The sequence below is a fragment of the Perca flavescens genome, chromosome 12 (genome assembly GCF_004354835.1).
Source record: "Perca flavescens isolate YP-PL-M2 chromosome 12, PFLA_1.0, whole genome shotgun sequence".
NCBI classification, from domain to species: Eukaryota; Metazoa; Chordata; class Actinopteri; order Perciformes; family Percidae; genus Perca; species Perca flavescens.
In genome coordinates this window covers 16,765,046-16,780,276 of record NC_041342.1, presented here as the reverse complement: position 1 = coordinate 16,780,276, position 15,231 = coordinate 16,765,046, and the positions used below count along the sequence as shown (strand labels likewise).

General features: G+C 36.2%; 1 protein-coding gene across 1 annotated transcript in view; it reads left to right on the top strand.

The window, feature by feature from the left end:
- pth1r (parathyroid hormone 1 receptor) overlaps nt 1-15,231 on the top strand; it is a 47,737-nt gene that overhangs the window by 11,614 nt on the left and 20,892 nt on the right. Inside the window, exon 2 of the mRNA XM_028594294.1 lies at nt 14,550-14,652. Within this exon, the coding sequence (XP_028450095.1) occupies nt 14,550-14,652 (103 nt within the window). The remainder of the gene's footprint in view (nt 1-14,549; nt 14,653-15,231) is intronic.

Genomic DNA, 15,231 nt, shown 5'->3' with positions numbered 1-15,231 from the left:
GGCGAGTAAGAAATTAATGGATGGGTGGGTGAGTGAATTAGTTAACTAACAAATTAAAAAAACACAAAGTTCTAGTTGATTATATTTGAGCTGTCTGTGTAAATGTTGTTGCAGGTTTATTTCGGAGAGTTAAGTTCATGTTTTTATCAACTAAAATCTATGTTTTAAAGTCAAACAACAAAAGCATGTTAGTAAATAAGTGCATTGCACAAATCATACAGTGCATGGTGTTAGTCAGCCAATTATACTTAAACTTGCACTATGTCTGCATTTATGTGTATTCACATGTGCACTAGAGGCATTGTTTGAACTGTAGCCTTTGGACTTGCTGCTGTATGTACTGTGTGGTAACCAAATAACCAAGCAGTGTTTTAGTATTTCATAATTTATCAAAATTACCATGTGACTTTAAAGCCGGAACATCCCTTAGAGTTTGTGGCTTATTTCTGCAAATATTGTTATTGCTGATATAATGATGCATTGTAGTTTTTGGAAGAAACAGACCTTTGTATGGAAAAAGGTTTATTTCATATGTTATTATGTTATGTTTTCAATGATAATTCATAAGGGCTACAGTAAAGAGCTGTAAAAGTCAATCAAAAATCTACATTCAGAATGTACTGTAATAAATATTGGAGGCTACAACATTGGTTTGGGAGATTTCCATCATTTTTATTCCCACAAATTCCATGTCCAAAGTGAGAACTTAAAGGGGAACTTCACCGCTTTTACACATCAAAGTCTAAGTCTTGGGGAGCAAAACTGCGTATGTGAAAAAAGTTGCATTAAGTCTTCTGTGGCTCCAGAGGGAGCTGCGCGAAATCTGATAAATTGCCTCAAGTGATGTCACTTAATTGTGCCTCACTTGAGTCAGTGTCGGTTGGGGCTGATGACTACAACTTTAAAAATGAAAAGCATCTGTGTGTGTGAAGTTAGAAAGAAGTGAGCTTACCAGACCTCTGTAGCCCACTGCTTCTCTTTATGAGCCTTTGATGTGCCAAGGATCATTTTCACTTCAGTTTACTAAGGCTGTCAAAATTGACCAAAAATTTCGTTTGATTATTCTTTAAAAAAATCACGTTTGAATAAATTCAAATATCTATTTTTTGCACATTATGTCCATATGAGGGCAAACCAATAAAACAGGAAACTACCTGTATATTTATTTAAACATAAATATGTATTTTAAAAAGATCTTCATACCTGCACATTACAAAATAAACTAATAGACTAATTAATTGTAGAACGTAATTTAAAAACCGTAGACCTCTCTCTCTCTCTCTCTCTCTCTCTCTCTCTCTCTCTCTCTCTCTCTCTCTCGCTTTAGAGCATGCAGCAGGCAGGGCATGATGCGGATTACAGTCGGTTCGTAATTTGGTTATTAACAACATAGTCTCTTGCCGTTCCTAGAATTTGTTGTACCCTTATACCGAAAGAAGTTCTTGAATCTTGTCGTCTCTCCAGTTAGACATTTTTGTTATCTTTGTGTAAATCACCCTTATTCTTCTCCCTCAGATGTTTGATTTCTTTCGTTTCTGGTTTCGTGCCAGCCGCACAATAGAAACGCCATCAATACGCCCACTCTCGCTGGGAATTTTCTGGACGACCGGCTGAGCTCAATCGGACTTTACACAGACTTCGTACTAGGGAGCTGAGCATTTAGGGAGCAGCAGCGAGGCAGAAAGCCTCTAACTCTAACCCTTTTTGTCACAATTTAGTATTGTCTTTTTTTACAATTTGATTATATATTCGAATATAGAATATTCGTTGACGGCCTTACAGTTCATTGTGGTAAAAAAACAAACAAAAAACAAGCAAACACATTTTTAAAATGGAGTCCATAAAGATGGTTTTGTGTTTTTGTGCTCCTTTTTACAGTTAATGGCTGATGTGCAAAGTGAATTTACTTAAACTGTGTTACTGCTGTTTCCAGTGAGCTAAATATGCAATATCAACATAGACTGTTCTCATCTGTGCACACTGTTTGCCTTTTGCCACAGACTCTGCCTTTTACCTACATGTAGTTCAAGCCATTTTCAGTGAAATAAAAACATGGTTCAAAGACCTCAGCACCAGTGACACTGTAGTAAGTGGATAGTGGAAAGCTCATGCTGACAGGCCAGTTGCAGGCCTCTTAGTTGGAGCACACCGTGCACAGTGTAGTCCATGTGTGTTTACATTTTCTTCACTCACTAGACGGTCTGAGCATCTTCATCCTCAGATGGGTGCATTAACATTTGTGTCTCGGATATGTATTAAATCTTTTAAATGCTTTCATAATGTGATGTATATTTGTATCTCTGTAGTTAATCCGTTAATGGCTCAACACATCATTTAGTGACTTTATAGAATCAGATATGTGGAACAGCAGCTTTTTATAGAGTGAGCAGGCCAGTGAGCAGCATTTGACAAGTATTATGAAAAAATGACAATATATTGGTCAGAGACAAAGAAAAAGAATAGTTTATATTCATATATATATATATATATATATATATATATATATATATATATATATATATATATATATATATATATATATATATATATACACTACTGGTCAAAAGTGTTTTTGCAGTTCAAGTCAAATGAATAGCTTAAAAGGTATAAAGGTAAGTGGTGAACTGCCTGAGGTTAATAAAAAAAGTAAGGTTACCCAAAACTGAAAAATAATGTACATTTCAGTATTTTACAAAAAGGCCTTTTTCAGGGAACAACAAATGGGTTAACAATGTAAAGCTGTTCTGCAGCAATGGAGGTTGATCAAGCTTTGAAAGTTGGTGTTACCAATTCCCACAGGTGTTCCAACTGGTCTGGATTACTTACAACCCCCTCTGTTTGTATAAAAGTATTGTTGGAAAACACTGTGGTAGTGTACCCTCGTGAGCATTATTTGAACAGTATTGTACTGCAGAAAGTAGTGTGTTGCTATAAAAATGGCGGGAAAAAGGCAATTAACAGTGGAGACCCAAAGCCACAACAGAATCAGAAGACAAGTTTCTGAGAGTCAACAGCTTGCGTGATAGGCGGCTCACAGGACAACAGCTTCAAGCACAGCTTAATAGTGGTCGTAATAAGCAAGTCTCAGTTTCAACTGTTAAGAGAAGACTTCGAGCTGCAGGTTTGATAGGTCGAGTTGCAGCAAGAAAGCCATTGTTAAGACGTCAGAATAAGAAAAAGACTGGGAGAAGGTGTTATGGACTGATGAATCAATATTTGAAATCTTCGGTTCATCACGCAGGATTTTTGTATGCCGTTGAGTAGGAGAAAGGATGGTTCCTCAGGGTGTGACATCAACTGTCAAACATGGAGGAGGAAGCATGATGGTCCGGGGCTGTTTTGCTGGATCCAGAGTCGGTGATTTGTATAGAGTGAAAAGCAACCTGAACCAAAACGGCTACCACAGCATTTTGCAGCACCATGCAGTGTATGTGCCTAGTTGGTCAGGGGTTCATCCTACAGCAAGATAATGACCCAAAACATAAGTCCAAGCTATGCCAGAATTACCTTAGCAAAAAAGAACAAGATGGTAAGCTTAAAAACATGGAGTGGCCAGCACAGTCACCAGACTTAAACCCCATTGAGCTGGTTTGGGATGAACTGGACAGAAAAGTGAAAGCAAAGCAACCTACAAGTGCCACACATTTATGGGAACTTCTGCAACAGAGTCGGGAAGAACTTTCTGAAGAATATTTGATTTCCATTGTAGAAAGAATGCCACGAGTGTGTTCAGCTGTTATATCTGCCAAAGGGGGCTACTTTGATGAGTCAAAAATTTAGAATACATTTTGGTTTATAAATTGATTCCATGATTTCTTTTTTAACTTCAATTATTTATTTGTTCTATTCTTTCATTTCAGAGTAGAATAAGACATTGAACTGCATGAATTTCAATGAAAACCTGGAAAAATTGGGGTGTTTTAAAACTTTTGACCAGTAGTGTATATATATATATATATATATATATATATAACATATATATATATATATATATATATATATATATATATATATATATATATATATATATATATATATATATATATAGTATATATTATAATTTATGTAAAGTGTTACATAAGTTACAAGTTCTACAATGTACATTTTATTTAATCTTCATTAATAGCTTGTGTTTCAAATGGACTTACTGTATGTCGTGTGTCGAATGCTTTTTCCTGGAAGTCACGCTGGAAATAATTATGGTGCATGTTATTTATGTTAACCCTTACAGCACTGCTTTAGGGAAAGATGCATATGCAAATTTTAAATATCATTTTGAAGGTCATAGTAATGTTGTAACTATCATTTTCTATTAATTTCTATGCATCAGGGAAATCTGTGATTCCATAATAATATTAATCCTGTGCCAAAAATAAATTTAACTTAACATTTAACTAATATGATCATTATTAATGACTCTTAATAATCATAATGGTTGTCAGTACAACAATTACCTTGTAATTACTATTCTTTGCTGTTCTATTGAATTAGACATCTTCAATATGACTGTGACCTTGCTTCCTGATTTTAAATTGTCTTTCTGCTAAAATGGCTCTTCTGAAAAGCATCTTAAACAAGGTGACCAACTGCACAAGGTTCCCTCTCAGCAGCCTCTTCCATAGCAAATCTAAAGGGTGAAATATTAGCAGGCAATGGGGTAATTAAAGGATGCCTAATTAGTATATAATTTAGAGGCTTTATTGGGAAGGCACTCACAATTATGCGTCTTGTATAAACAGTGTCTTTGTCCTAGTTCTTAGCAGGCGTCGGACTGCTTGGTCTCCCTTTGGTTAACAGTGGCTAGGGGGCTGATTGCTTGGAGTGTTGCCCTCTACATTTGTCACCTTTTTATACTCAGCTCCTTCACTCAAATGTCAACCTAAGTCCACAGCACTGATTGCTGTGCTGTGCCCTGCTCTTGTCGGTAATGGCACATACCATTATTACTGCAGAAATTATTTTCATCTGGTTCCTAAGGTCAGAAGGACAATGTTGCATTGTTTTTTGGCTTCAAAGTGTGCTTCATTGTGCTCAATCATACTTGTCAAACAGGAAATTATTTGCACACACTGTGTAACGAATTTTGGGTGTAGGTGTGTTAACCCTTGACAGGCATTTTCACATCGTTTTCTGGTTCATTGACTTTAGTTGTACCAGTATGTGGTATTTAGGCACCTGACTTTAAATACTGATAAATAATACATTTGTGAAGCTTTTATTGTAATATTGGTATTTTACTCCTCTATACTGTATATAAAAATGATGATAAATCATTGTGGACATTGTGTCTGGACTCAGTGTCATGGGCATACAGGAACAAACTTGAGCAAGCTGAGTGATCTGCATGCCGAGAATACTGATGGTGGCTCGATGGTTGACACATCCATTTAGACTTGTGAAAGTATTTCTCTGTGATGACACTTTGGCATGTGATGTTGAACAAGGTTGAATGAATTGGAAAAACAACCTGCGGGAATTGTAAAGATAACAGTTAGATCGAGCGCTCCAATACTGGAACTAATTAGAGGCAGATAAATATGTGTGGCAGCTGCAAAGATGCTGCTGTGAACTAACAGAAACAAATCTTTGCACACAGGCTGGATACTCCACCTGAACCACTAAGCCCACCTGCACTGACAGTCAATTTACTATCATCATTCATTTATGAAACCTGTTGTGTAAAAAAAAATGACCTTTGGAAAGCTTTCAGACATTTTAAGCCTTATCCTATGTTTTTCTTGCATCAGTGTGTATTTTGGTGAAAGTCTCATTTAAAAATGGATGAGTCCATTAGAAGGTGCCTGCTGTCAATCCTAATAAATATTGTAGAGCCCTACTTTCTGCGACCTCACCTATTTCGTTTTCACAAGTACTGTAGGTCAAGGCGATATGCACGTATGTAATTATTACCCACAAACGTGACACACAGCTGATACTAACACATGGAAAACTAAATAATCAATCATAATGTATTGTTTCTAAGGTGGCAAAATGTAATGGACAGTTTTTCATTTGAGTTAATGTTCTTCTCATGATGAAAATCAACGTGAATGAATGTATGTGTATGTATCTAATATGAACACTTACATCATCTAATGTTTTCTCCTCAGCTGCTGTGATTTAGAGTGTGAGGTTGCCAAGCTGTGACTGAGAGGGTATCATATGCCATTAATGCTATGCAGCGTGTGTAGTGAATCTGCACAATCTGTTACATCAGAGGGTAAAAAAAGCTTTTATGGATTAAAAATCCACTTTAAAATAAAAAGAAATTAACCTTTAATCCTCATAATCTCTCTCTCTCTCTATATATATATATATATGCATATACATATATAAACATGACTAGATTTACATTTATTGGAACCCATTGTCCTGCTAGCAGTCTGCCAAATGTATTATTAGTTGACACTTTTGTGACATCCATTAAGATATTATGAAATGTCCAGTGCATTTGAATGTTTGATTGCATGAGCATTAGTATTTTTTAAGCTTTTGATGAAAATGAAAATGTATCATTCACATTCGCATTGGAGGAACGGCTCATACTTTGTGTATTAAATCACTTATGTAACGCAAAAGTAGTCCTTTTTGATTTGAGAGAACAACACGATCACAGCTATCTGGGCTCCATGAGATGTGTGCTGCCTCTCAGAGCACACACAATGTTTCCATCAAGGACAAAAGTGCTGTTCTTCAGGCTTACGACCAGAGCAGGGTATAATTAGGAACTAAATGCTGCTTTAAGTCAAAATGTGGTCTGCAAGCATTTCCAAAGGACAACCAGTCTTGTGGTTTGTGGTTTTTATCATCAAATGCAAATTGCACAGTTGAAGAGGAGTGGCACTGACTCATAGAGTTTATAATATCCAGGAACCTCATCCGCTAAAACATTCATGCGGTGCAATATGTCAAAAGTAACATATTCATGTTTTTTTCCAGATAGTGGACATGCAGGCCATTAAAAACAAGATTCAGCGGAGTTATAATTTTCTAGACCCTCCTATTTTGTGGAGAAAAAACATACAGGAAAGTCCAAAAGCCCATGGGATAAAATTTTGAATATATGCCAACAACAAGGAAGTGAATGTTAGCCTATGGTGTAAAGAATGGCAAATGACCAAAACAAGTACATAAAACAAACATTTGACTGTATTCCCATAATAGAGGTGCTTTACAGTTACCAGAGTAAATATTATCTGTATATTATTTATCATCCATGTGACGAAGTGTGATCTGGAGAGGAAAATCTCACTTTATACAACCATTTACCTAAAAATCTCATCCTCACTGACGGATCAGCTAACAGAGAGAGGCATTATTGGGCTACTCTGAAGTGAGAGAGAAAATTAATATGGTTTGTGTTTCCAGATAAAATAGTAACACAGAGGTCACATAATGAACAGTTTCATAGTTGGTTGAGTTCATGTTTTAAAATCATGACATCTGCAGACACATTCCCAGAAACTGTGAATCACACAACATATGGTTGTAAAATAACACCTATCAATAAATATTGGAATTTTGTCAAATAATCAAGATCACATTTGCAAAGAAACCTGCCATGAGCCATTCAGCTACAATACTGTATATGTGACATCATCAAACTATATTAAAACTAGAGAGTGCAGACCTACGCCAAGAACATGCCATATATCGCAATGTTAGTGAAAGTGAAAAATTATTTGTGTATCCGCCCTATGATTCGGATCCGCTCTTAGATGTAATGGGTTCTTCCCTGCTACACCCTTCCACCAAGTTTCGTGAAAATTGGGTCAGTAATTCTTTTTTTCATAATCCTGCTGACAGACAGACAAACAAACAAACAAACAAACAAACTGAAAACATAACCTTCTCGGCGGAGGTAAGTAATGCACACACTGTCATTGTGCAAACTTGGTTTGTACCCAATAGGGATTTGATATGCATGATTGGTATAGGGTGACAGTCAATGTACTAGAGCATCCAAATCAATGTCTTTGGTATTAAGACAAATTAATTGTCTGTTATTACTGTTCAGTGACATCATTCACACCTGGGAATTTCTGTTGTTAGTTCCAAAACACATTTTGTCCATGTTGGAGATGATGATAAAAAAGCAGTCTAAATCCCAACTGTTGTTTTGGCTCTCCACCAGTGACTGACTGAGTAGAGCCAGCTTTTGGAGTTTTAGTGGTCCTCTAGTGCCCCCATTAAGCTTGCCTTTCAGTTTTCAAATGAAATTATCTTCCCATGTTCCCAACATATAATATAACAATAAGTGTTTAATCCTACAATATTTTCCATAGTGGACCATTAGGGCCACACTTTGCTCTAAAACTAAAAAAACACTTAAACCAATCTATCACCTTATGGTTCTGTCATTTGCTAATTGGTCTAATCTTGCGGATTTTTCTATTTTTATTTGAGGGATTAAAATTTTTATATTTTCCCTTGAATAACCACAGTGTTTGTGCATATTTGTTGCATACTTTATAGCTTACTAAATCCTGTTATTCATGCTCCATGGAGCCTTGAGTAGTTTTTAGAAATAGCCTTCTGAAAAAAAAGTAATTCACTTGCATAGTCGGGAATCAATCAGTTGTGTTTGATATTGATATCATGTAATGGTAAAAAAAAAGAAAAAAAAAACGTCCTTGATATTGCCAGTCCTTATATTTATTTATCTTTCTCTTTTAAATAAGTAGGCTATTGCAAATATATTTGTTAGTAATCTACTGTAACAACAAGTATTTGATAGAGACATTTTCTTTCAACTTGACTTTTACCAAGCTCAGGGCAAAGGTCACAAAGGTCTTTCGCTCAGAAATGCATGAGTCTCTGCTGTCATGGTTTTTCTAACACGTGGCTGAATATGAGTTTTGTTCTTTGGACTTTAAGTTTTGTTCTGTTATGTAATTCTTTTGTATTTAGACCACTTTTTCATGGGCTGTGATACTACTGGCTGTACTTTGACTCCCAATCCATTGTTGACGTACTGTAGATAATCACACGCCTTTGAACTCAGTGGCACTTTTGCGGTTCATTTAAACTTTTTGAATACTCAACTTTTTTGCTTTGTGCTTTCTAATGAAAGTCTACCTCACAAGCGCCAGCATTTCACTCTCTTATTCACTGTAGGGCATTTCAGGAAATGACTTTGGTCAACCACAACTTTCTTGAAAAAAGAAAAAGCGCAAGGCTGTCCACAATCAAGACTGTTGGTAATGTACCGGAAACCCAGTGTCTCCACTCAATGTATGCATGGTGTCTTTCCATGTGACTCCATTTTTACTTAAAAAAAAAAAAAAAAAAGTTTAACGTTTTGTATCCTTCCGCTACAAAATATTCAAAAATCAAGAAATGAACACTGAAGACATCTGTGGTACCAGACAAGTTAAACCTTTATAACTAAATATGACTTAGCATTGAGTTACTAAAACAATATGGAATCCAAACACTGAAGACATCTGTGGTACCAGACAAGTTAAACCTTTATAACTAAATATGACTTAGCATTGAGTTACTAAAATAATATGGAATCCAAATGCTGGAATTAGAACTAAAACTGTGAATGTACCTTCACTCACATACTATATAGTGTCAGTATTTAGGCGTAGTGGTTCAACACTGTCTTGACACACCAGCCTAAAAACAGTTCTCTCAATATTGGTCTTATATCCTTGCAGAGAGCTGCAGTTTAAGTCATCAAGCCACAGTCTGCGAAGACATATATAAACTTGTGGTTTATTCAAGTGGAGTTTGTATTCTAGAGACCAGTGATGAAAACACACATATTTATATGGTGTGTATTTTTCTAATTTTCATTTTGGCACACACCAGAAAAAAGTGTTTAACAAAAAGATTACTGTGTTTTGAATGAAATGCAGTACATAAGAATGTCCATGTTTCTCCCTGTGAGAGTTGTGTTTACTTTGGAGGTTTGGACTCTGGCCAGTGGAGGAGGAATAGTTTTCAGAAATAATCAGGGGGCACACTTATTACCCAGAATTCTCTTCTTAAAATGGTAAATGATACTCTTCTATGTCCCTGCGAGCTGGCGTCTGCAGATGAAGGAAGAAATTTCCTTAGATTTTGAGAAAGAAAACCCCAAAACTTCATGCCTCGTTTTAGTTTAATGTTTCACAGGGGCTCAAACTGCGCTGTAAAGGTTAAGATATTTGTTCTTGATGTGTTGGATCGACAGTCCCACTTTTCAGGTTTGTAGAAAAAAGCCAAAACACTAAGGTATAAAAGTTAACTGTGTATTAGTGTAAAAATTTAGTAAACTGGCTGACATTTCACTATACTTTGAAGTGTTTGACTGAGGTGAAAATGCAAAAATACAACACATAATATAAAGTAGATACGTAACATATAATAAGAGCTTGTTAATTTCCATTCAAACTGTGAAAATACACAAATATGAAACGGTAGAACCACTGATACTATACTTTGCGATGCTGTGATGATAATGATACTTTCAGAACAGTTACCATTCAGATTCCCTGTTTCTGGTTTCCTGTTAGTTCAGCTTTCACCTAAAGTAACAGTAGTTATTCAGATGAAAATAGTGTCAACGGCCCAGGAACATTCAGTGGAATATTCTCTATTGGCATAGTTAGTACAGTAAACAGCTAGTATCTATCCTTGTTCGCCTGCGGTCAAATGTTGTTCCATCTGTGGTTGTTTACTGTGCAAAGCCATAAACGTCTTCATTCTGTAACCTTATTCAGCTCTGAGACTGGACATCCTTATTTCAGGGCTGAAAGTAGTGAAAATATTGATGGATTGAGGTATTATGGTTTTGTGTGCAGCAACTCCACGACAGCTTGGTATTTACAGTTTCATTTTAAGGTAGTGAAATTAAGCACGTGCATCAGAGACAATGTATATAGGTCTTTGTTTCCAAAGGACTTTTTCCTCTCAGCATGCAGATTTAGAAGATTCATAGCTGCTTATTTTAGATTAAAAACATGCACCAGAGAAGGCTTAAACAGCCTACTGTTGCAATAGATGGTTCTCATGTTATTGGTAGCAGCCGCCTGCAGAAGTATACATGCTTGCTATACTGCTTGGTGTGCAGTACTTCTACTAGAGTAACTGTACTGTATAAGCATTCCAGTGGTGGAACATTAACTAAGTATCTTTACTCAGGTTCTGTACTTACTTTAAGTGCAAATTTTATTTTTCTTGATGGTTTCCTTTTTTTACTACTTTATCCTTCTACTTCAGAGTTATCTGACAGCTCCACCTCAACAAGCTACGAATAGGCCCTGTTCATAAAAGCCATTTTACCATGTCGCTGCAGGGCAAACACAGGTGAAATTGATCAAATTAATTATGGTCCTGTTCTATTTCGTGTTCCCCAACCATCCCAGGCCATGGCCTGCATGTTAGCTCATCCCAGCCACCTGAATGGACCAGGACCATTATTAATGTTATTAATTACACCTGTGTTTGCTCTGCAATGCCATGTCAAAATGGCTGCTGTGAAATAGGCCTATTAAAATGCTGCTTCCAGTAATAGTCACACAATAATATAACATGTAACAATTCCACTCCAACAAGGGCATTTCTGTTGCATGATGTGTACTTTTACTTTTACATTTGCTGTTATACTCTTTTTTTGTACTCTTTTGTAAAAAAAGTATCTTTACATTGTTGCATGACTATTTTTTACGTAAGTGTAAGATCAGAATACTTCATGCACCACTGCATTTTTCATAGTGAGAAACAGCAAGCAACATATATTTCAGGTGCTAACAATGAACTGTTGGATTTAACACATTGATTATAGCTTGTTATATGCTTAAACACAAATATTAGTATGCAATCATCCACCTTATATAACGTTTCCTTAGTTTATTGTCACTCAGGAATACTAGTTTGTCTCTAGTGAACAACATCTGACATGCACATATGTTACAAATAAATTGTGTTTGACAGATTAAAATGTCACTTACAAGGGAGACATGGACAAATCAGTGGCACCAAATGCATTCAATCTCTTCACTCTCTCTGTCTCTTTATGTTTCTTTTTTCTCTGCATGTTGGAATTCATTTTTTTCACGATTTGTTTTTTTGAGAGCAGAATATGATTTCTTTTCATCCAGACATGTAGGCTAATTTGTGTCTGCAGCTGATAAATACAACTGCAGCCAGGGAGGCAGCTGCTCTGAGCAAACGTCTGTCTTTAATTTGTACTGTTTGCTCTGCATCATTGAACCAACGGACGGGGAGTTTTTTTAGCTGCACCTCCAAGCACAGTGTAAGACATACATGTTGGTTTGTGTTTCATTGTGCGTATACATATTGCATTTTGCTGCAGTATTGGCTCAAAGAACCATGAAATGCCCTCAATGCCAGCGTAGAAAATCCTGATGATTTGTGTGCTGATCTATGCTTTAGTTTTAGCACTGGGCTTGAATTTCTCTGTTTTTATTTCCACTTCTCTTGTCACGCTCTGTTAAAAATGAATGTGGTCATTTTCAATACAGTCACATTTGTCATTGCCCAAAAGTGATCCACGGGCAAAAAGCGAGCCAGTCAGTGTGACCTATTAGAATGGAAAATGTTTCCATGACTGGAAAACCACACCTGAAGTACCACGCCACTCTCAAACACAATGTTAAAAAGCTGAGAACATGCAGTATAAGGTGTAAGAAAATGTTCGGAATAAAATGTCATTTGTCACATTTGATTAGTGACCGCAGTGGATATAACCACAGGAATATAAACTGGGACTATAAACAACAAGTGAAACTGAGACTGTTTATTCAAGCTAAACATCCAAACTTTTACAACCTTTTTTGCTTTATAAAAACTAATCCCAAAACCCCCAGAGGGTTAAGACAGAAATTAATATACAGTTTTTCTCATGAACACTTTGACGGGCGGTCAAAGTACAATCTAATCTAACCTTCCAGATTCAGACCAGGCTGTCTAACACCCAGGCCACCCTGTTGCTTTCCATTTGAGAAATTGACAGCAATGCACATTTTCGGGAATATTTCACAGAAGGAAAACGGATTTAGAACGTGCTGCCTGCAGCGCTATGACCAGGGATGCAGAAAGCAGTCATTAGAGGGTTTTGAAGCAGCTGCGAAGAGAGGAAATCATGTGTGGAGATAGCAAAAGTCATCAATCCAACATTGAGTTACTGTATGGTCTGAAAGGTTGAATAATCTAATATCAGTTGATATCAACATTTCTAAAGCAGTCACAGTTAAAATGTTGGGAAAAATATAATTGAATCAACATTGGATTTGGTTCAGGTTTTCAATATGCAAGGCAAGGCAACTTTATTTATACAGTATAGCACATTTCAGCAACAAGGCAATTCAAAGTGCTTTACATGGTATGAAATAAAATTAAGCTTAAAATGGAATAAGACAGGTATAAAATACAAGAATATAAGTCACAGTGCAGTGCAAGAAATTAACAATTACTTGATTTAATAAAAGGCAGCGTCAAACAGAAAATTCTTCAGCCTTGATTTAAAAGAACAGAGTTGCAGCAGAATTGCAGTTTTCTGGGAGTTTGTTCCACATATATTAGTGCTTAAACGCAGCTTCTCCATGTTTAGTTCTGACTCTGGGGACAGAAACCAGACCGGACGACCTGAGAGGTCTGAATGGTTCATAATGAAGCAGAAGATCAGAAATGTGTTTTGGCAGCTAAACCATTCAGTGCTTTATAAACCAACAGTAGTATTTTGAAATACATCCTTTGAGAGACAGTACGCCAGTGAAAAGACTCCAGGTGTGAATGTCAGACAAGAGGCTCTTCAAGGAGACAGTAATGACAGACTGCATGTCAGTGAGTGAGTTTGTACCACAATAAACTAAAGATAACATGGATTTAACACCTGAGTAGCGACTGTATACAGAAAACCTCAATGATGAGCTTTGTGTTGACCATCTGATGTCTTGTGTTGAATACTGATAAATGGTACTAGGCCTTAAAGGTATTTAAAATGTAAATATTGAATTTGCTGTTTTATTTGCGAGGCATGCTGTGGTATTATATTTCACTTGATATATTTGATCTGTAACTATAGTTTTATAAATATTCTACATTTAATCGTTTCGTTGAAAAGGTTATGTAAATTTAGATTGATCCTGCTGTCATTTACTTTTTGGAAATGTTAATGAGTTAGAGTTTTCTTGCACTTTATTTACATTAAGTTTAAATAAAGAAAATGTCATGAAAAGGTCTGGTTTCTCGTGGTTAACTATTGTATATTATGTATTGTAAAAGTTTTTCAGTGGATCAAAATAAACTAAAATTAAATCCCAGGTACCCTTTTAAATGGGTGAACCAGTGTTGATTCAGTCATCTGGGAGCCAACTGATGCATCTCATGCTCCTTTTATAAGAGAAAGGTCAGAATATTTGCTTCAGACTACAAATGTTCAGTTAAAAAATGTAAAACATAGCTTCTTTGGACGGATCAAAAGTGGATATGTTGCTAAATGATGTCGTTTATTGATTGATTTTGGTGTTTACAACCAGCGTTTTGCATACCGCCATTTCCCTTTATTAACTCCATGTCACTTTCTAACTTTGCAGGCTTTCGCAGATGATGTGCTTACGAAAGATGAACAGATAGGCCTGTTGGTCAGAGCCAAACGGAAGTGTGAGGGGAACATCAAGTCAAAGCACAAGGTTCCTGGTGAGTAGAGAAACAAGATGCTAATGTCAAAGTGGTAACATGTTGACAATGCTAACATGCTGATTTAGCAGGTATAATGTTTACAATGTTCATCATCTTTTAAGTTAAGCATGTTAGCATTCAGAAATTAGCTCATTAGCACTGAACACCAAATAAATATGAATGTCATTAGTTTTGCAGGTATTTGGTTATAAACCAAACTATTTGACAAATTAAAAATATGACCTGATGATGTTGCTAAAGCTCAGGGGATCACCAAAGTTATCAGAATTAATCTTGATTAAATGGCTGTAACAGATTCCCAATCCTGTCAATAAATCACTAACCTCACAATGGCGCGAGCGGAGAAGTCAGAGGATCACCAGAGTCAGTAGGATTCATCCTCAAGGGACCATTGACATATGTATATGTCATAGCAAACCATGGTATACTTGTTTAGATATTTCAATCTGGAACAAAGTAGTGGGCCTGCTGCGCTGCTAGCATGCTAGCAAGAATAGCAAGAATATGAGAAAATATCTCTTTAATATGTCTTTTTTGCCGCTGATCAGAATTTCTGGTGTTGCTAATCTGTAATCA